At 42.4% G+C, this 21324-nt stretch overlaps 1 protein-coding gene across 4 annotated transcripts in view; it reads left to right on the forward strand.

Moving 5' to 3' along the window:
* OTUD7B (OTU deubiquitinase 7B) overlaps nucleotides 1–21324 on the forward strand; it is a 129520-nt gene that overhangs the window by 84326 nt on the left and 23870 nt on the right. For 3 of the 4 annotated variants that reach the window (XM_037998023.2, XM_008019232.3, XM_008019229.3), the window contains 4 exons: nucleotides 8497–8647; nucleotides 15702–15890; nucleotides 19451–19678; nucleotides 21119–21220. In XM_037998023.2, coding sequence (XP_037853951.1) covers nucleotides 8563–8647; nucleotides 15702–15890; nucleotides 19451–19678; nucleotides 21119–21220 — 604 coding nt within the window. In that variant the 5' untranslated portion in view covers nucleotides 8497–8562. Of the gene's footprint in view, nucleotides 1–8496; nucleotides 8648–15701; nucleotides 15891–19450; nucleotides 19679–21118; nucleotides 21221–21324 lie in introns of those variants that run through there. The other variant, XM_008019234.3, reaches the window with a different exon arrangement.

Here is a 21324-nt window from a genome sequence, read left to right on the forward strand (position 1 = left end):
CATTATGATAGAAGTAGAGTACAGGGTGCAGTGGGGGCACCAAAAAAGAAGTGGGCAATTTAGGAATTCAGAGAACTTTTGCAAATGAGGTAGTATTTAAGTTAGTTTTAAAGAAGAGGTAGGAATTCACCTGCTACACCTCGGAGTTACTCCAGTTAGAGGGAACAATATATGCAAAGGGACTGAGATTTGAAGCACATAGTACACTTGGGGAACTCCTAGTACAAGCGAGGGAATGATGGGAGGTAGAAAAGACTAAAGAGTTAGGTAGAGCCAGATCATGAAGGGCTTTCTTTGTGCTGTATAGATTTTTTTTTTTTTCCCATAAAGGGTCTCCTGTATCCATCAGGCTGAGTGCAGTGGTGCCATCATGGCTGACTGCAGCATCAACCTTCTGTGCTCAAGTGATCCTCCCACCTCAGCCTCCTGAGTAGCTGGGACTACAGGCGTGCGCCTCCACACCCGGCTAATTAAATTAATTAATTTTTTTTTTGTAGAGATGGGTTCTCGCTGCATTGCCCAGGCTGGTCTTAAACTCCAGGACTCAAGTGATCCTCCCTCCTTGGCGTCCCAAAGTGCTAAGATTATAGGCGCAAGCCACCATGAGCCACCATGCCCGACCCTGTATAGGAATTTGTTTTTTTGTTTGCTTGTTTATTTTGAGATAGGGTCTCGCTCTGTCACCCAAGCTGGGGTGCAGTGGCGCAATCCTGGCTCACTGCAACCTCCGCCTCCCAGGTTCAAGTGATTCTCCTGCTTCAGCCTCCCGAGTAGCTGGGATAAAAGGCGCATGCCACCATGCCTGGCTAATTTTTCTATTTTCAGGAGAGATGGGGTTTCACCATGTTGGCTAGGCTGGTCTTGAACTTTTGACCTCAAGTGATCTGCCCACCTTGGCCTCCCAAAGTGCTGGGATTACAGGTGTGAGCCACCGCGCCTGGCCCCTGTATAGGAATTTGGATCTAGGCTTTAGCGATTGAAAATCCACTGAATAATTTAGAACAGTAGGATATAATACTATGATACTGGCATTTTAAATTGCTATAGTGGTTGCCTGTGGAGGCCAATCAATTGATGCAGAGAGGTAGAGGGAGGAGTAAGGGAGCTATTTCCTGGGTCCAGGTTATGAAAACCTGAGAGAATAAAAGAGCTGAAGCCTATGGAAGGTTTTGCAGGGATTTGAGAGATATTTAAGGTAAAATTAGTAAAACTTAGTGAAAGATTATTTGTGTGGATACGGCAAGAGAGAAGTCCAGGGCGGCTCCCTGACTTGTGACTTGGATGATTGGGGACTATTTGCTACAATATGGAGTACTGGAAGAGGAATAGTTTCAAAGGATGGGAGCAGAGATGAGAGAATAAGCTCTTGTTTTTATGTTCTGAGTTTTAAGTGCCTGTATGATTCCCAGGTGAGGTGAAAAGAATTTGGGGGTGCAGATACATTAGGAGTCATGAACATGTCGGTGCTTAGGGCTGTGAATGAAGTTTCAATGAGAAGATGGAAGGCCTAAGGCTAGAATGGTGGGTGCACTAAGTTTGGTTCAGGGACAGAAATGGGAGTCCACAAAAATGACCAAGACACAGGGCCAGAGAAGCAGGAAGAGTGGTCAGTAAGTATCAAATGCTACAAAGAGAGCAGAAGTAAGGATGATTGTGATGATCTTATATATAAGCCAGTGCCATTCTCTTTCTGCAGAAGCCTATTTTTGTAGGTTGAGGACAAGGATTTTTGCAGGGAAGAGGAGAGTAACCACCAACAAATAGGAGCAGGGGAGGAAATATAAAGGAACCCCTCTTGCTTTGTAATTTTTTTTTTTTTTCTGTGAAGTAGGAGGCAAGGTCATTTACCAGGAGTAAGGGAAGGTGATGTGGATTGGGTGGGAGGCTCAAGGAGCATGGTGAAGGTATGGGATAGTAGCTCAGAAGATTGATTGAGGTACTAAGGGTAAGCAAAAGATAGCAGTGTTTCAATAAAAGGAAAGTGACTGAATAACATGTTAGTAGTCATATTGCTCTGCAAGGTTAGCAGGGAAGTTAGAATGTGGGATCCATCCAAGTTGGACAGATGAAATGGTTAAGGGAATTAAATTTTCACAGGAAAGTAAATTAGGTGATCAATTATTGGTTTTACTTTGTTAGGCAAGAAGAGAGAAAGTGGAATCTATCCATTTTTCTCAACCTTCACTGCTTTTATCTTGGTTTAGCTCTATTTTGCAAGAATTTTCTAATCAATTCTCTCCATAAATCCACTGTGCTTCTTCCAAACTCTTCTCATTGTAACCAGGATGATCTTTTAACAATTCAAATCTGATTATGTTCTATCTCTGCATGCAACCCTTTGGTGGCTTCTCATTATGTTTAAGATAAGATCTCAAATCTTTAACAGGGTCCACTAGGCCCTCTCTTCATCCTTTGGTAGCACCATTCTCATCTTTATGCTCCTTCCTGCCACAGAACTTTAATGTTTCCTCTGCTTGGAGCATTCTTCCTTTCCCAATTTGTCTCTCCAATTGCTGCTTAATCTTAATTAATCTTAATTCGCAGATGAAACATAATTTCCTTGGGGAAGCTTTTCCTGACTGCCTATAGGAGATAACACTCCCTTCTCTAACATTTCTTTATTATAATTATAATTGTTTTTGAAAATATTTGAGAAGATTATGAAAGGCAGAAATGTTAGATGAATTGTGCAGGTGGATGTTGAAACTGCTCAGGAAGATGGTAGGTTTTTGTGGGTTTTTTCCTCCATGCTGGAAGCTTTTGAGGATAGGGATTGTGTCTAGTTCACTGTTGCGTTTTTAGTCCTGAGCATAGTGCTTCACACAGAGGCACGCCAAATACTTTTGTTGAATTAATGAATAAGGTGGTTAAGAGACTGGATGTCTTAGTGAGCAGGCAGGTTTAAAAGTAGAGAGAAGGCTGGGCATGGTGGCTCATGCCTGTAATCCCAGCACTTTGGGAGGCCAAGGTGGGTGGATCATGAGGTCAGGAGATCGAGACCATCTTGGCTAACACGGTGAAACCCCGTCTCTACTAAAAATACAAAAAAATTAGCCGGATGTGGTGGCGGGCGCCTGTAGTCCCAGCTTCCCAGCTACTCGGGAGGTTGAGGCAGGCAAATGGCGTGAACCCAGGAGGCGGAGCTTGCAGTGAGCCAAGATCGTGCCACTGCACTCCAGCCTGGGTGACAGAGCGAGACTCTGTCTCAAAAAAAAAAAAAAAAAAAAAAAATGTAGAGAGGAAAAGCTGTAAGGAGATGAGGTTGTGGCCAGAGTAAAATGTTTGAGTTTAAGATTAAGAGGTGGAATGGTTTCAGAAAATGGCAGGGTCCAGGTTTGAGTTGGTGTTGCGGAGATGGTCTTAGTATTAGAAGAGATTATGAAATTCTAAGGCAGAAATGTTAGGTGAGTAATGCAGATGGATACTGAAATTGCTCAGGAAGATGGTAGGATTTAAAGTTATTAAAGTGCCTTTGGTCCCAGCTACTCAGGAGGCTGAGGTGGGAGGACTGCTTGAGCCTGGGGGCTGGAGGTTGCAGTGAGCCGAGATCAAACCCTTGCCCTCCGGCCTGGGTGACAGAGCTAGACCTTGTCTCTAAATAAATAAATAAAGTTATGTAAGGCAGGTGTTTAAGTCTTTGATAAATACAAGAGATAGGTACAACCTTTTCCTATGGTGAACAAATTAAATGGGTAAGAATCAGGGCAGTTCCAGGAATCAGTAATGCGTGCCCTAGTGTGGTACAGTGAAAGAGCATGGGTTCAGACTATCTAGGTTCAGATTTTGGGCCACCTACCTGACTTTTGAAGTCTTTTTTGTTTCTCTATTTATAAATTGGGAATGAGACCTGCTGCAAGAGTTTTGTCATTAATTAGTAAGGGTGTTTTTTTTTTTAATTTACTTTTTTTTTTTTTTTTTTTGAGATGGAGTCTCGCTCTGTCACCCAGGCTGGAGTGCAGGGGCAGGATCTCGGCTCACTGAAAGCTCCACCTCCTGGGTTCCCGCCATTCTCCTGCCTCAGCCTCCCAAGTAACTGGGACCACAGGTGCCTGCCACCACACCTGACTAATTTTTGTATTTTTAGTAGAGACGGGGTTTCACTGTGTTAGCCAGGATGGTCTCGATCTCCTGACCTCCCGATCCACCCGCCTTGGCCTCCCAAAGTGCTGGGATTACAGTTGTGAGCCACTGTGCCCGGCCGAGTAAAAGTGTTTTTAGAAGTGCTTAACTAATATTAACTTGTTAGTTTTTAATCTTAACTGCTGTCATTACTTCAAGATGGTGTGGAAGTGGAAGTAGGGGTGAGAGGCAAAGACAGCAGAAGCGAATTTTGAACAAGATAATTTATTCAGCCTGTTAAGTTTATGTAATGAGGTCAGCACAAATATTTATGAATGAATATAGATACAAGCAAGTAATGATATAAGACAGGATTTTGTAAAATAAAAGCCACTGTTTGGCTCATAACAACATCATGATGTTGATCTACAACAAATGTTTATGTAAAGAAATGCTTTGTCTAATAATTTTGCGTGAAAATTCCATCATCCTTGGGAAGTAGGTTTTATTGTCCTGGAGAACAGAATCAAGACCGGTATGTGAAAGTTATAGTTGGGGTGTGAGGCTGGTGATAGCTTTTGTTTTAGTTTAGAAAAGCATTTTCTAACAGTTAAAACTATCCACTAATAAAGTAGACATTATAGCAGAGTAATGAGGTCCCTGTCAGACCTTGTATTCAAGTGGAGACTATGTGATTTATGTCAGAGATGTAATAGAAGGATTCTTGCATGGGGGCAGGTATTTGGATTAAGTAATTGCTAAAGGCCCTTTCAGTTGGAAGATGTTGATGCCAGGTGAGAGCTGTCTTTACACCATTCAGTTAACAAATAGTTGAAAACCTCCTCTGTTTTATTTGAAAGGTTGAAAGCCACTGGTTTTCTTCTTCTTCCCCCCCCCCCCCATTCCCCTTCCCCCTTCTCCTCCTCCTCCCCTTCCCCTCCCCCTCCCCTTCCCCTTCCTCCTTCTCCTCCTCCTCTTCCTTCTCCCTGAGACTGAGCCAAAAACTGTGTTTGATTTGGTTTGTTTGTTTTGAAACAGGGTCTCACTCTGTCACCCAGGCTGAAGAGTAGGGGCACAATTGTCACACACTATATAGCCTTGACCTCCCAGGCTCAAGCAATCCTCCCACCTCAGCCACTCGAGTAGTTGGGACTACAGGCACACACGACCGTGCTTAGCTAGTTTAAAAAAGGTTTTTAGGGACAGGGTCCCACTATGTTGTCCAGGCTGGTCTCAAACTCCTGGGCTCAAGTGATCCTCCTGCCTCAGCCTCTCAAAGTGCTGGGATTATAGGCATGAACCACTGTGCCCAGCCCGAAGTTTTTTTTTTTTTTTTTGTGAGACAAAGTCTTGCTCTGTTGCCCAGGCTGGAGTGCAGTGGTGCTATCTCAGCTCACTGCATCTCCGCCTTCCTGGTTCAAGTGATCCTTCTGCCTCAGCCTCCCTAATAGCTGGGACTAGCCACCACGCCCAGCAAATTTTTGTATTTTTAGTAGAGATAGGGTTTCACCATGTTGGCCAGGCTAGTCTCAAACTCCTGATCTCAGGTGATCCACCCTCCTTGGCCTCCCAAAGTGCTGGAATTACAGGCATGAGCCACCGTGCCTGGCCCAAACACTGTGTTTTAATCATTGGTTTGATATCTCCATTTGGAATTTGAAAAGCTTAAGCAAGGTATTAGTGGTGATGTAACAAAAGCTGTTGATCTCACCTGTTGGGTGGGTTTAGGTCAGGGTCCACAGCATGCACCTGGAGACATCAAATGTAAGAATGTGCTGTTAAGAAGTTTGGCTTAGTGCTTCAAAGTTTTGCTAAAGAGCAAGGCATTCTAGATAATGTTGAGCCTCTAAATTACTTTGTTAAAATATGTTTTTTTAAAGAATAGCCTGTGTGCTATGTTGACATGTGAGGTCTATGATGCCGTAACACTGGTTTTGATTCACTTCTCTCACTCAGAAGACTGGCTGTGAAATTGCCTATATGCCTATGGCTTAGTCAAGTCTTCCTTTTTGGTGAGCATCTGTTTGTGATTACTATTTTGTGTACTTATTGTATATTTCTCACATTCTTTCAGAAAGTTATTAAAATGGCTTTATAGTTGCATTGCTTTTTTTAAAGAGAGAAGATTGAAATTTATTTTGCAGCTATACACTTGGTTTTGGATTATTCATGTGTATAAATTATTTGAGCTGGTACCACTTCCTGTGACCTAAGGCTGTGGCTAAAATGGGTTTGGAGAAGAAATTCTTGCCTATATTGGGGGATGGGAGGAGGACTTATTCATCTATTAATTCTGAATTTAATTCCTAATTCCTGAAGGTAAGGGACTGATTTACTTTATAACTTGACATTTTGAATTTGAGGTATCTTAGACCAAAAGTTCTTTATGTATTAGTAATTCTTTCTGATAATTATGATATTGAAACTCAGGTAAATTTAAAATTAACAATATCTAGAATGATAGATAGTCAAAGATCATAGATCATGAGGCTGTAGTGAACTGAAGAAGTTTATTTTTTAAACCTTGAAAGTATCTTAGGAGTCATCTAATCCAAGTCTAGATTATAGAAGAGACAACTGAAACCCTGTAAGTAATCTGACCAAAGTCACCTAGTTAATACATATAGGTGTATGTAGGTAAACTCATATAGTGTGAGGGTGGTAAGAGTAGTGACAGCATGGTTGATGTCCCTTTAGAAAGGAGAGTTTTTAAAACTTAGAAATAGAAGGGTGATAAGAAGTGCCCTAGAATTTCTGATCTGCTAAGCTTCAAATTGGTTGGTTTGTTGGTAGCTGATGTGGAAGTTGGCTTAGTCATTGAATCATTTATTCTTCAGGCATTTGACTACCTACTATATTATAGATGCTACACTAGATCTTGGAGTTACAAAAATGAAGAAATCATGTCCCTGCACTCACGGATCTCTTGTACTACTAGAACAGGACAAGAGAGAATAATTTCTATTTTGCCATCTCTCTCTCTCAAAAAAAAAAAAAAAAAAATCCAGTGTTAGCAAGTTCGTGACCTACTGATTTTATAACCCACAAATCTTGTTTGTTTATTTGCCTTGTCACTTATTGCCTTCAACAATTATACTTTGACCTTTCCCAAAAGGCAGGGGATTGGTGGGTATGGTAGGGAAAGTGTACCTGGCGACTTAATGAATGAGTCTTCTATAGAAAACTGTAAACTTGGCAGAATTTGGTCAGAGATTGTTCTTCACTCTTACTGCTTCCCTCTGACTTTTAACCTCAGAGGAATGTTGGATTGGTGCCAGCTGTCAGGTCAGGGACGTAATTTCTGCCAAAGTCTGAGAGAAGAGATCTTTTTCAGTTGAACTTATTTGGCAGTCATTTGTCCTGCGTGGAGAAAGACGTGTTTGGAGTAGATGTGTTTCCTGGGTTCATGAGGTTAATGGACAGAGATTGACTCTTGTTATGAACCTTTCAGGTCCCCACTCTGCTTTGTGGAGTAACTTATATTTAATTTAATTTAATTTTTTGAGATGGAGAGTCACTCTTTTGACCAGGCTGAAGTGGCGTGATCTCGGCTCAGTGCAACGTCCGCCCCACGCGGGTTCAAGTGATTCTGTTGCCTCAGCCTCCCGAGTAGCTGGGATTACAGGTGCCTGCCACCATACCTGGCTAATTTTTGTAATTTTAGTAGAGACGGGGTTTCCCCATGTTGGCCAGGCTGATCTCAACCTCCTGACCTCAGGTGATACACCTGCCTCAGCCTCCCAAAGTGCTGAGATTAAAGGCGTGAGCCACTGCACCTGGCCTACTATTGTATTTTGAGTAGTTTTAGCTATCAGTTTACTCCTCTGCTAGCATCAAAACACTAGTCAACTCTGAAATTATCCAGTGTATAGTAATTGTTCATTCACTCAACAAATATTTATTGAGGGCCAATGTGCCTAGCACTGTGCCAAGTGATACATGCAGGGGATATATTTAGTGAAGGAGACATACAAGTTTCCTGCTTTCAAGAAACTTATATATTAGAGGAGATGGCTAGACAGCAACTAATTAAAATAATTTGAGAGTATTCAAGTGCCAGGAAGGAAATAAACAAAGCTATCATGTTAGAGACTATTGCAGGTGGGGAGTTCTTCAGGATGGTAGCCTGTTGCTTCCTTCTTTAGTTTGGATAAGCAAACTCATGGTAGAAAAGCAGTACTCAGGAAAAGTACAGAAAAAGCATTTTTCAGAGTGGTATTACAGGTTACTGGTTAATGTAGATGTTGAGATATTAATGTTAATGAAGAGTTAGGAAATAAAATGTTACTCTTCATAATTTTAAAGTGCTGCATTTTAAAATTCAACTGAAATGAAAGCTAGGATAGTTTCCCCATTTGGTTAGGAAGGTGCTGACATGGGGCTGTGATTATCCTGTTCCAGTGTAATTTGAGCCTTATGTATTTATTTATTCCTCAGGTGGATGCCTGAATTTTGATCTATGTTCTACCTACATCCAGCTGGCTGAAAGTACTTGATGATCACATGACCCTGGACATGGATGCTGTTCTGTCGGATTTTGTCCGTTCCACAGGAGCAGAGCCAGGGCTAGCGCGAGATCTCCTAGAAGGTGAGGAGTTGTAGGGGAGAATGAGAAAAGAGAAAGTAAAATGTAGTATTTATCATTAGGATGATTTGGAACATTTAAGGTGGTCAGGAAGATACTTTGTGTATGGTAGGCCCTACAGTTAATTCTAATGATATACTTTGTGTGTAACCCATCATAATTTGAAATTTTAAAATCCCTTTTTCACCTTAAACTTCCTGGGGTAGTTTTTTCCACTGTCAGTTTATGCTCAGGCAGTGCAAGTGAAATTTTATATTAGTTCATTACAAACATAATTTTATTTTATTTTCATTTATTTATTTATTTTTGAGACAGAGTCTTACTCTATTGCCCAGGCTGGAGAGCACTGGCACGATCTTGGCTCACTGCAATCTGTGCCTCCCAGGTTCAATCAATTCTCCTGCCTCAGACTCCCGAGTAACTGGGATTACAGGTGCCTGCCACCACACGCAGCTAATTTTTGTATTTTTTAGTAGAGTTGAGGTTTCACCTGTTGGCCGGACTGGTCTTGAACTCCTTACCTCAGGTAATCTGCCTGCCTTGGCCTCCCAAAGTGCTGGGATTACAGGCATGAGCCACTGTGCCCAGCCTAAAAACATAATTTTAGATCTTTAAGACTTCCTCTTTATATATAAATGTCTTTAGGGTTTTCATGATGGGATCATCCATGGTTTTGTTCTTTCCTTACATAACATACATTACAGGTAATTCTATGTTGAGTAGATCAATTTAATGTTTTCATTTTGCTGCTTTTGTTTACTTATATCTTTATATACATAAGTTTGAATGTTCTAGTTTTTTTATTATTATTATTATTGAGATGGAGTTTCGCTGTTGTTGCCCAGGCTAGAGTGTGGTGGTGCAATCTTGGGTCACTGCAACCTCCTCCTTCCCGGGTTCATGCAATTCTCCTGTCTCAGCCTCTGGAGTAGCTGGGGTTACAGACATGTACCACCACACCCAGCTAATTTTGTATTTTTAGTAGAGATGGGTTTTCTCCATTTTGGTCGGGCTGGTCTCGAACTCCTGACCTCAGGTGATCCACCTGCCTCGGCCTCCCAAAGTGCTGGGATTTCAGGCATGAGCCACCGTGCCCAGCTGAATATTCTAGATTTTAAGGTCCTGAAGGGTTAGAATCATGTCCCTAGGATTCTTTGTTTACAGTCACAAATAATAGATGGCAATATGAAAATATGTAATGACACAAACAGGCAGGCCTATGGGGAAGGGGCAAGTTCTTAGCATACATAGGTAATATTTTAAATTGCCAGCCCTTAACAAGGTGTGACAATTAGACATTTGCTTGGCTACCTGTGAGGAGAGCATGAGTTTGGAAACAGAAGATCAGGGTTTAAATTCCAGTTTAGTAATTCAGTTTAGCTTTGCCCTTAATTTGCATTTTCTTTTCTTTTTTTCTTTTTGAGACGGAGTCTCGCTCTGTCACCCAGGCTGGAGTGCAGTGGCGCGATGTCGGCGCACCACAACCTCCGCCTCCCAGATTCAAGCGTTTCTCCTGCCTCAGCCTCCCGAGTAGCTGGTGGGACTACAGGTGCATGCCACTATGCCCAGCTAATTTGTGTATTTTTAGTAGAGATGGGGTTTCACCATGCTGGCCAGGCTGGTTTCAAACTTCTGACCTCATGATCCGCCCACCTCAGCCTCCCAAAGTGCTAGGATTACAGGCATGAGCCACCATGCCCAGCCTAATTTGCATATTTAGTTTCATCTCCTACTACTTTACTACTTTTCCCTATACTTCTATGCAGCCAGGCCTGACTTGTCACCTCTCGGTGATCATGTTAGGTTACTTCCTCAGTTTGCAGCATTTCTTTCCTCTATTATTCTCCTTGTCCTTCAAGATTCAGCTCAAATGTTTCCCTTTCATAAAATCCTCAACGTTTCTGCATTCCTCTTATAACGTGTTGAACACTTATGAGTGTTCAATATGTGCAAAGTACTTGAGATATGTTATTTTATTCTCACAACCACTGTACAATAAAGTTTTATTATCCTGGAGTTACAATTTTAAAACCTGAGGCTCAGTGAAGTTAAGTAGGATTTGAACCTAGGCAATCTGGTTTCAGAGTGTGGCTGTAAACAATTATGTTATAAATCATTGCTAGCATGCTCACATGTGTGTGCGCGTGCGCACGCGCACATACACACACACACACGCTGTGAAAGAAATGTCGAGGGTTCTGTGAGAGTGAAGAAAGAACCCTAACTTAAATCTAGAGTGCAGGAAGGCCTTTTCTGAGGAGTGATTTTTAAGCTGAGCCCTGAAGGACAAGTAGGAGCAGCAAGACAAAGGGATATAGAAGAGAGTGTTTATGCAGAATAAACAGCTTATGCAAGGGCCCTAAGGTGCAAGAGAGTTTGGCACATTGGAGAAACTATTAATAATGAGGTAGTAAGAATGGTACAAGAGTGGTAGGAAGCTGGTGAGATAGGTAGGAAGCAGAAAATAGGGGCTCTAGCCAGGTACGGTGGCATTCACTATAATCCCAGCTACCTGGGAGGCTGAAGTGGGAGGATCGCTTAAGCCCAGGAGTTTGAGACCAGCCTGGGCAGCATAGCAAGACCTCGTCTCTTTAAAAAAAAAAAAAAAGAAAGAAAAGAAAGGAAGAAAGAGAGAGGCTGGGTACAGTGGCTCATGCCTGTAATCTTAACACTTTGGGAGGCTGAGGCAGGCAGATCACCTGAGGTCAGGAGTTTGAGACCAGCCTGGCCAACATGGTGAAACCCCATCTCTACTAAAAATACAAAAATTAGCTAGGTGTGGTGGCGGGTGCCTGTAGTCCCAGCTGCTCGGGAGGCTGAGGCAGGAGAATCTCTTGAACCTGGGAGGCAGAGGCTGCAGTGAGCCAAGATTCTGCCACTACGCTCCAGCCCGGGTGACAGAGTGAGACTCCATTTCAACAACAACAAAAAGTTATTAAGAAAAAAAAAAGAAAGAAAAGAAAAAAAGAGAGTGCAGGGCCTTTGTAGGCTATGATGTGAGGAGTTTAAATTTTATTCTAAGTTCACTAGGAAACTGGTGAAGGATTTTAATCAGGGGAGTGACATGACTGGATTTGAGTTTTTAACAGTGTACTTGTAGAGAACACTCTGGCCAGAGAAGAAATGATTAAAACAGTTAGGAATATTGCCTTAGTTCAGGTGACAGATGATGATGATGTAGACTAAGGTGGTAGCAATAGATAGAAGTGGGTGGAATTAAGATAATTTAGAAGGAAAAATACAAAAAACTTAGCTCAGCATGGTGGCACACGCCTGTAATCCCCGCTACTCAGGAGGCTGAAGTGTTAGAATTGCTTGAACGCAGTAGGGCGGAGGTTGCAGTGAGCCGAGATTGCACCACTGCACTCCAGCCTGGGTGACAGAACGAGACTCTGGAGTTCCAGACCAGCCTGGCCAAGATGGTGAAACCCTGTCTGTACTAAAAAAATACAAAAATTAGCCGGGCATGGTGGTGCACACCTGTAATCCCAGCTACTTGGGAGGCTGAGGCAGAGAATTGCTTGAACCCAGGAGGTGGAGGTTGCAGTGAGCTGAGATCATGCCACTGCACTCCAGCCTGGGCGACAGAATGAGATTCCATCTCAAAAATGAAAAAGAAAAAAAAAAAAAAAAAAATTAGAAGGGGCATAAAAGGACCACATCTTCATTTTCTTTTTTTTTTTTTTTTTTTTTTTTTGAGACAGAGTCTCGCTCTGTCGCCCGGGCTGGAGTGCAGTGGCCGGATCTCAGCTCACTGCAAGCTCCGCCTCCCGGGTTCTCGCCATTCTCCTGCCTCAGCCTCCGGAGTAGCTGGCACTACAGGCGCCCGCCACCTCGCTCGGCTAGTTTTTTGTATTTTTTAGTAGAGACGGGGTTTCACCGGGTTAGCCAGGATGGTCTCGATCTTCTGACCTCGTGATCCGCCTGTCTCGGCCTCCCAAAGTGCTGGGATTACAGGCTTGAGCCACCGCGCCCGGCCCTCATTTTCTTTCTGTTGCTTGTTTTTTCATTTAAAACTGAGGCCGGGTGCGGTGGCTCAAGCCTGTAATCCTAGCACTTTGGGAGGCGGAGGCAGGTGGATCACCTGAGGTCAGGAGTTTGAGACCATCCTGGCTAACACGGTGGAACCCCGTCTCTACTAAAAAATACAAAAAACTAGCCGGGCGAGGTGGTGGGCGCCTGTAGTCCCAGCTACTCGGGAGGCTGAGGCAGGAGAATGGCGTAAACCCGGGAGGCAGAGCTTGCAGTGAGCTGAGATCTGGCCTCTGCACTCCAGCTTGGGCGACAGAGCGAGACTCCGTTTCAAAGAAAGAAAGAAAGAAAGAAAAAAAAACAAAACAAAAATTAGCCGGGAATGGTGGCACGCGCCTGTTATCGCAGTTACTTGAGAGGCTGAGGCAGGAGAATTGCCTGAATCCAGGAGGAGGAGGTTCCAGTGAGCCGAGAGTGTGCCACTGCACCCCAGCCTGGGTATCAGAGCAAGACTCCATCTCAATAACAACAACAACAAGTTAACCGATTATATTTCAATAGGACTGTTCGGTTTTTGTTTTGTTTTGTATGAGATGGGGTCTCACTCTGTCATCCAGGCAGAAGTGTAGTTGTGTGATCTTAGCTCACTGCAACCTCTGCCTCCTGGGCTCAAGTGAGCCTCCCATCTCAGCCTCCTGAGTAGTTAGGCCTACAAGCACACACTACCACACCTGGCTAATAGGACTGTTCAATACTGATAATAGAAGAGAAAGAAATCAAAAGTAAACTATCGTATTATAAAGAACAAATTAGAGAGGAAAGAGATTATTAGGAGGAGAGAGATCAGATAGAGAATTCCTTCCTAAAAGACCAAAGACCAAGTAAAGATTATGAGGACCTCAAGTGGGGCAGTGGCAATAAAAATGGATAATAAGAAATGGATTTGAGAGATGTTTTAGGGGTACAAACAACTATGAAGATTGACTTGGTGGTGAGGGAAGAGGAAGAGTGTGATCTGAGGAAACTTGAGGAGCTGAAAATGACTGAAGTTTCAGGACCTGGAGGGATTGTGATGCCATTACTGATTTAAGGAACGTAGGAAGAGGAGACGCAGCAAGTTTTAGGAAGGAAAATGATGGATACTCAATTTGGCCATGTGGATTGTTAGGAATACCTGATTTTAAGGAGATTTGCAGACAGTTGGAAGTATAGATCTGATGCTCAAGGCAAATGTCACTCATTCATGCATTGATTCAGGAGAAGAGTTATCCATTAATTCAACAAATATTTATTGAGTAACTACTGTGTGCCAGGTACTGTTCTGGATGCTCCAACAAAACAAAACAAACAAAAATGCCTGCCTTCATGTTCTAGCAGGAGAGAGGGTCAATAAACAACAAATGTGATAACTAAGTAAATTATAAAGTATATTATAAACTGTTAAGTGCTATGGAGAAGAGTAAAGGGAATGATGAAGTGGGTTTTGATTTTTAAGTCAGGGTAGGCCTTACTAACAATGTGATATTTAAGCAAATACCTAAAGCTAATGAGGAGTTGTCTATGTGGATATATTGGGGAAAGAACCTTCTAGGTAGAGGGAATAGTCAGTGGAAAGGCCCTAGAGTGGGAGTGGACTTAGCATGTTCTAGGAACAGCAAGGTCAGTGATGACTGGAACAGAGTGAGCAAAGGGAGTCAGAACAATTGGCTAATGTAATGATTTAGAAGTAAAATCATCACTCATGATTTAGATGTAAAATTGTAAGTAAAACCAAGCACTATTCTAAGTGCTTTCAGCTCATTTAATCTTGATAACAACTCTATGAGGTTGGTTCTGTTACTATCATCTGCATTTTCACGGATAAGTACATTGAAGCACAGAGAAGAGGCCAGATAAGTAGGCCAGGACATATAAAGCCTTGAGTATCAGGCCAAAGAGCCTGAGTTTTATTCTGTAGGCAGTGGTAAACCATTAAAAATCTCGATTATGGAACTAAAATCATCACAACTGTGCTTTTGAAAGATTAATCTCATGGGATTCTTTGGAATGGATTGGAGGTAGGACAGTAGGTGATAGGAATTGAATTAAGGTGGTGGTAGATGGAATAGAAGAGAAAGAAGTGTGAGCAATTATACAGTGCATATTTGTTGAATAATTTAGCTGGAGAAAGCATCAGAAAAATGCATTATGACAAATCTTATCTTTCAGGGTCTTTTTTTTTTTTTTTTTTTTTTTGAGACAGAGTCTCACTCTGTCGCCTGGGCTGGAGTGCAGTGGCCAGATCTCAGCTCACTGCAAGCTCTGCCTCCCGGGTTTACGCCATTCTCCTGCCTCAGCCTCCTGAGTAACTGGGACTACAGGCGCCCGCCACCTTACCCGGCTAGTTTTTTGTATTTTTTAGTAGAGACGGGGTTTCACCGTGTTAGCCAGGATGGTCTCGATCTGCTGACCTTGTGATCCGCCCGTCTTGGCCTCCCAAAGTGCTGGGATTACAGGCTTGAGCCACCGCTCCCGGCCTCAGGGTCATTTCTTTAGTAGAATGGTGATTCTTAAATTTGGGGGAAATACTGTTTCCTTTGATAAGCTGATGACAGCTATGAACTCTTTCACTAGAAAATGCACAAGCCCATGATCTTATATGCGGGTTTAGTGGTTTAGGGCACACTAGAGTACATGTAGACTAAGAACCTCTTTGGATCTCAGAATTAGGAGACCTGGGCTTGCGTCCTGCTGGGTCTGGTGTGAACTAGCTGTGACTTTGGGCAAATAATTTACTTCTCTAGATTTTATCTGTAAAAGGAAGTTTTAATTTTAGGTTACTAGATCTTTAAGGGCTCTTTTAGTTCAGAGGGACAAAGTTTCTATTTTCATGGCACTTACTTAGGAAATAGACAACAAATAAGTAAGTAAAGACATTTGGTAAGTTAGATTGAAGTGTTATAAAGAAAATTAAAGCAGGGTAAGGAAAAAAAGAATGATTATGTGCATGCGTATTTGCATGCTGGTTTTGATAGGATAGTTAGTGTGATCTTTGTGTCTCTATACTATGGGTGCACAATTTGCTTTTTGCTTTGTCTCCTGACAGGAAAAAATTGGGACGTAAGTGCCGCCCTCAGTGATTTTGAACAGCTACGTCAAGTCCATGCTGGGAACCTACCCCCATCCTTTAGTGAGGGGATTGGTGGCTCCAGGACCCCTGAAAAAGGATTTTCTGACAGAGAGCCTTCTCGCCCTCCCCGACCCATCCTCCAACGGCAGGATGACATCGTTCAAGGTACTGGGGTGACTGGGGAATGTTTCCGTATATGGAGTAGGAAGGGAGGGGATTGTTAAATGGAGTCATAAAGTCTAGTGATTCACTGGAGGTAATTCCATTTCTTCCCCTTCTCCCAGCTGAACCCAGATTGAGGGGACCTCAGTCTGCCCAGGTGCTGCAGTCCCTCACTGCATCTCTGCATCTTTAGTGTTATCTTGTATAAAAGCCTTCCTCAGATACTGTGAAAGAAATAGAGGAAGGAGAATAACAATCTCCTTGTTGATATAAAGTTCACATAAAGGTAGAATTGAAAGAACCACTACCTCTTTGGGGGGTAATTTGTTAATATTTGCCAATATCTATCAAAATTAAAATGCATACGTACTCTGACTTAGCAATTTCATATCTAGCAATTTATCATATATGTGTGTGTGCACATATGTATCCTTTAAATAAATACATAAGGTCAGGTGTGGTGGCTCACGCCTGTAATCCCAGCACTTTGGGAGGCCGAGGTGGACGGATCACCTGAGATCAGGAGTTCAAGACCAGTCTGGCCAACATGGTGAAACCCCATCTCTATTAAAAATATAAACATTAGCTATGCTTGGTGGTACATGTCTGTAATCCCAGCTACTTGGGAGGTTGAGGCAGGAGAATTGCTTGAATTTGGGAGGCGGAGGTTGCAGTGAACTGAGATTACACTACTGCATTCCAGCCTGGGTGACAGAGCTAGACTGTCTCAAAAAAGTAAGTAAATAAATGAATAAAAATTTAAAAAAAGAAATACATAAATGCAGTGTATAAGGTTACTCACAGCAGCATTATTTTACAATAATTACATCTTGAAACTTTTTTTTTTTCCCTTGAGGCAATTCATCTGACTTGGCCCCCCAAAATGCTGGGATTATAGGCGTGAGCCACCGTGCCTATCCCTGAAAACATTTAATGTCCATTAGTAAAGGAGTGGTTAAGTAAATTGTAATCATCCATATTGTGGAATACTCTGCAGTCATTAGAAAGAATTAGATAGAACTTGGTGTACTGTTTTGGAAAAATTTCTAAAATCTATTCAGAAAGGGGCTAGGCATGGTGGCTCACACCTGTAATCCCTGCACTTTGCGAGGCCAAAGCTGGTGGATCACCTGAGGTCAGGAGTTCGAGACCAGCCTGGCCTACATGGTGAAACCCTGTCTTTGCTAAAATTACAAAAATTAGCTGGTCATGGTGGTGCACACCTGTAATCCTAGCTACTCAGGAGGCTGAGGCAGGAAACTTGCTTAAGCCCAGGAGGCAGAGGTTGCAGTAAACCTAGATTGCGCCACTGCACTCCAGCCTGGGTGATGGAGTGAGACTCCATATAAAAATATATATATAGTTTTTTTCAAAAAGATAAGATGCAATACAGTATATGTAGTATACTCTCATTTGTGTTTTAAAAGACGATTTTAAAAGCTGTATATGCATTTTTAGTAGAGATGGGGTTTCACTGTATTAGCCAGGATGGTGTCGATCTCCTGACCTCATGATCTGCCCACCTTGGCCTCCTGAAGTGCTGGGATTACAGGCGTGAGACACCACGCCCGACCAAAACCTGTATATGCTTCTGTATGCATAAAAATTTCTAGAAGGATACAAAAGTTTGCCTCTGAGGAAGGGGTCAGGAATTTTGAATGAGAAGAAGACTTCCTTGTGAAATCATTTGATACTTTTTGATAGTGTATTGATTTTTTACCATAGGCACGTGGTACTGTTTTTGAGGCAGGGTCTTGCTCTGTCCCCCAAGGCTGGAGTGAGGCTGGCGGAACACAGCTCACTACAGTCTAAACCTCCTGGGCTCAAGGGATCTTACCGCCTCAGCCTCCCAAGTAGCTGGAACCATGGGCATGCACCACCTCGCCTAGCTAAATTTTTGATTCTTTGTAGAAATGGGGTCTCACTCTGTTGCCCAGGCTGGTCTCGAATTCCTGGGCTCAAGTGATCCTTCTACCTTGGCTTCCCAAAGTTTTGGGATTACAGGTGTGAGCCACCATGCCCAGCCTACGAATACCTAAAAAATATTTTTAAGGTGGGCGTGGTGGCTCACGCCTGTAATCCCAGCACTTTAGGAGGCCAAGGCTGGCAGATCACCTGAGGTCAGGAGTTTGAGGAGAACAGCCTGGCCAATGTGGAGAAACCCCATCTCTACTAAAAATACAAAAATGATTAGCTGGGTGTGGTGGCATGTGCCTGTAATCCTAGCTACTCAGAGGCTGAGGCAGGAGAATCGCTTGAACCTGGGAGGCAGAGGTTGCAGTGAGCTGAGATTGCAGCACTGCACTCCAACCTGAGTGACAGAGCGAGACTCTCTCAATTAAAGAACAAAAACAAAAAACAAAACTAAAACATATTTTAAAAATAACATCACTATAAGATAACTTTAGACAACTCAGTTTATTTTGTGTATCATATATTGCAAATATTATATTAAGAACGGCCCAACATGCTTTTGAAATTTTGCCTCCTTTGGATCGTCATTAAATCGTTACATAATTGAAGCCATACAAATGTACTGTAATACTGCACTGAGCAAATTATAATCACAATGGAATATCTGCTTGGGAATTACAAGTGTCATGTATTCAAAAAAAATGAAATGATGTGGGGTACTATCTATATTATTGCCCTCCTCTATAGACTGTTAAGAATTGACTGTCCCTATAAATTTCTGATAAATAATGTGTATTGAGAAAAGTTGTAGTAAGCAATATAGATTAATGTTATTGATGTAGGAAGAAAGTTCCCAAATGTGTAAGATTTATTGTTGATTATCTTTTTTTTTTTTTTTTTTTTTTTGAGATGGGGTCTTGCTCTGTTGCCCAGGCTGGAGTGCAGTGGCATGATCTCGGCTCACTGCAGCCTCCACCTCCTAGGTTCAAGCAATTTTCCCACCTCAGCTTCCTGAGTAGCTGGGATTACAGGGGCACACCACCATGCCCGGCTAATTTTTGTATTTTTAGTAGAGACAGGGTTTCACCATGTTGGCCAGGCTGGTCTCGAACTCCTGACCTAAAGTGATCGACCTGCCTCGGCCTCCCAAAGGATTTTCTTTTCTATAATGGAAATCTTTTATAATCTTTCTAGAATGAAAATACCCTTTAGAAAAGGTATTTTCCAAGACCCTGAAATTACCAGAGAGATTATTTGACTAACTCTAGTCTAGTGAAACCTCACTTCCCTTATTCCCTCTCCTCCCACCAAACAATGACTAAATTGCTAAATGAATAGGTCCCTATCACATTGGGAAATAATGGCAGTGGAGGAAGACAGAGTCAGAGGGAGGGGAAGATCAGGCAAATTCCAAACAAGGGTAGAAAGAGGAATGGATATTTGGTGCTAATGTGAGTGCCTGCAAAAATACTTTCTCTATTCCTCCAATTGTATTTGGGTTCAGAAAAAGGATTCTGAAATTCAGTAGTCAGTTAAACTTAGTTTTTCTCTGACTGTAAACCCTGTTGAGAGGTAACTATCACCACATCAGTGTAGAGTTCTCCAAGTGGGCTGTGTGTGTTCTAAGGTGACTCCATTTCTCATTGCAGAAAAACGCCTGTCTAGGGGCATCTCCCACGCCAGCTCCAGCATTGTTTCCCTGGCCCGGTCCCATGTCTCCTCCAATGGTGGGGGTGGGGGGAGCAATGAGCACCCCCTGGAAATGCCCATCTGTGCCTTCCAGCTTCCAGATCTCACTGTGTATAATGAAGACTTCCGCAGCTTCATAGAGAGAGACCTCATTGAGCAGTCCATGCTGGTTGCCTTGGAACAGGCAGGTCAGTGAGTGCTTCCTCTCCCATGCTCTTCCCTCTACTCTCCACCTACAGGCAGCCTTGTGGAGGGGCTGGGCTTGATCGGTAGCTTCCAGTTTAAGTGTGTGATCTGATTGCAGTCAAAGTCAGGAGTCAGTGGGATAAACTTGTGCTGTCCTTAAAGAAAGGATACAGATTAGATACTTTACTCTGGGAATTTCCTGTTTGATGGAAGAGAAACCAGGTAGATTATACATGTGAAAAGGCCTAGGAATCAATACCTAGAAATCAATACATGAAAAAAATACAACTAATTATAAATGGCCCTGGAACACCTTTGTGAACAAAGATGACCAGTGCTGTAGATGATGCACAGTAGTGAACCTGTCCCCCCAAATGTATTTACTTTTGTAATTGTGTTTATCTTAAATTATTGTTAAAATTAATTCTTACAGGGTAAGGCAGCTGCGAATTTTGGAAAATCTAATTAGGCATTAAAATGCTTGTGTGGGTTAAGAACTGGAGTTAGATGAGGGCATGGAAAGGAAGCTTTTGTTTTTCATTTCATAACCTTCTATACTAACCATATACATCTATTTGTAATGTTTTTTTAAGTTAGTAAATTATCTAATTAAATAATTTTAAGTCTGGGGAGTTTATAAGCCAGTTTTTCTTTCAGTAGTTCAAGAAACTATGCTCCGCAGTAGTTCAAGAAAACTTACACATCACTCATAAAATATTTTCCTCATGTAAATAATGGGTTGGCAATTGTGGGATGACTGTATGGAATTAAGACTTATTTTCCTGGGTGTTTTGTGTACTTTATCTTACTGCTTATTCCTTTAAAGTCACACCCCACACATACTGACATACTGTCATATATGCAGATGATACTCATAAGACACCTTAAATACATGCTTTGAGTTGTTTTTGTTTTGTTCATGATGGATTTTTGCTGAGCTTTGTGGCTGTGATACATACTGGTCTCCTGAGTGGAGGGAAGGAATCAGAGCCAGTCCAAGCAGTCAGTGGTTTCAACTTATGTCCTTAGCCTCGTCATTTAACCCAGGGTTTCTCAACCTTGGTACTATTGACATTTTGGTTTAGATAATTCTTTGTTTTGCAAGCTGCCTTGTGCATTATATCAGGTTAGCAGCATCCCTGACCTCTGCCCATTAGATACCAGTAGCATCCCGCTACCAGTTGTGACATGCAAACATATCTTCAGTCATTACCAGTGTCCCTTTGGGACAAAATTGACCCTACTCACTGATCTAACCAATTGTGCTCACAAGATTCTGACTGACTAGATATAAGTGAAGAAGATATAAAGAGTAATCGAGTGATGGTTTTATTCTGGGTAGGCCTCCTAGAGGAGGCTGCTTTGGAGTCTGTTTTAGAAATAGGAAGGTGGGAAGAGCTTCATGGATAATCTCCTTTTCCTCCAATATCTTGTTTCTACAGGGCGTTTGAACTGGTGGGTGAGTGTGGATCCCACCTGTCAGAGGCTGCTTCCTTTGGCAACTACTGGAGATGGGAACTGTCTCCTGCATGCAGCCTCCCTTGGTGAGTCTTGAAAGCAGTCCTCCATTCGGCTGCAGAAAGGAAGCAGTTGAGTCAAATCTCATGTGTAGGACTTGATCCAGACAACCTTGATCTTAGGCAGAAAT

Source organism: Chlorocebus sabaeus, chromosome 20 (genome assembly GCF_047675955.1).
Source record: "Chlorocebus sabaeus isolate Y175 chromosome 20, mChlSab1.0.hap1, whole genome shotgun sequence".
NCBI classification, from domain to species: Eukaryota; Metazoa; Chordata; class Mammalia; order Primates; family Cercopithecidae; genus Chlorocebus; species Chlorocebus sabaeus.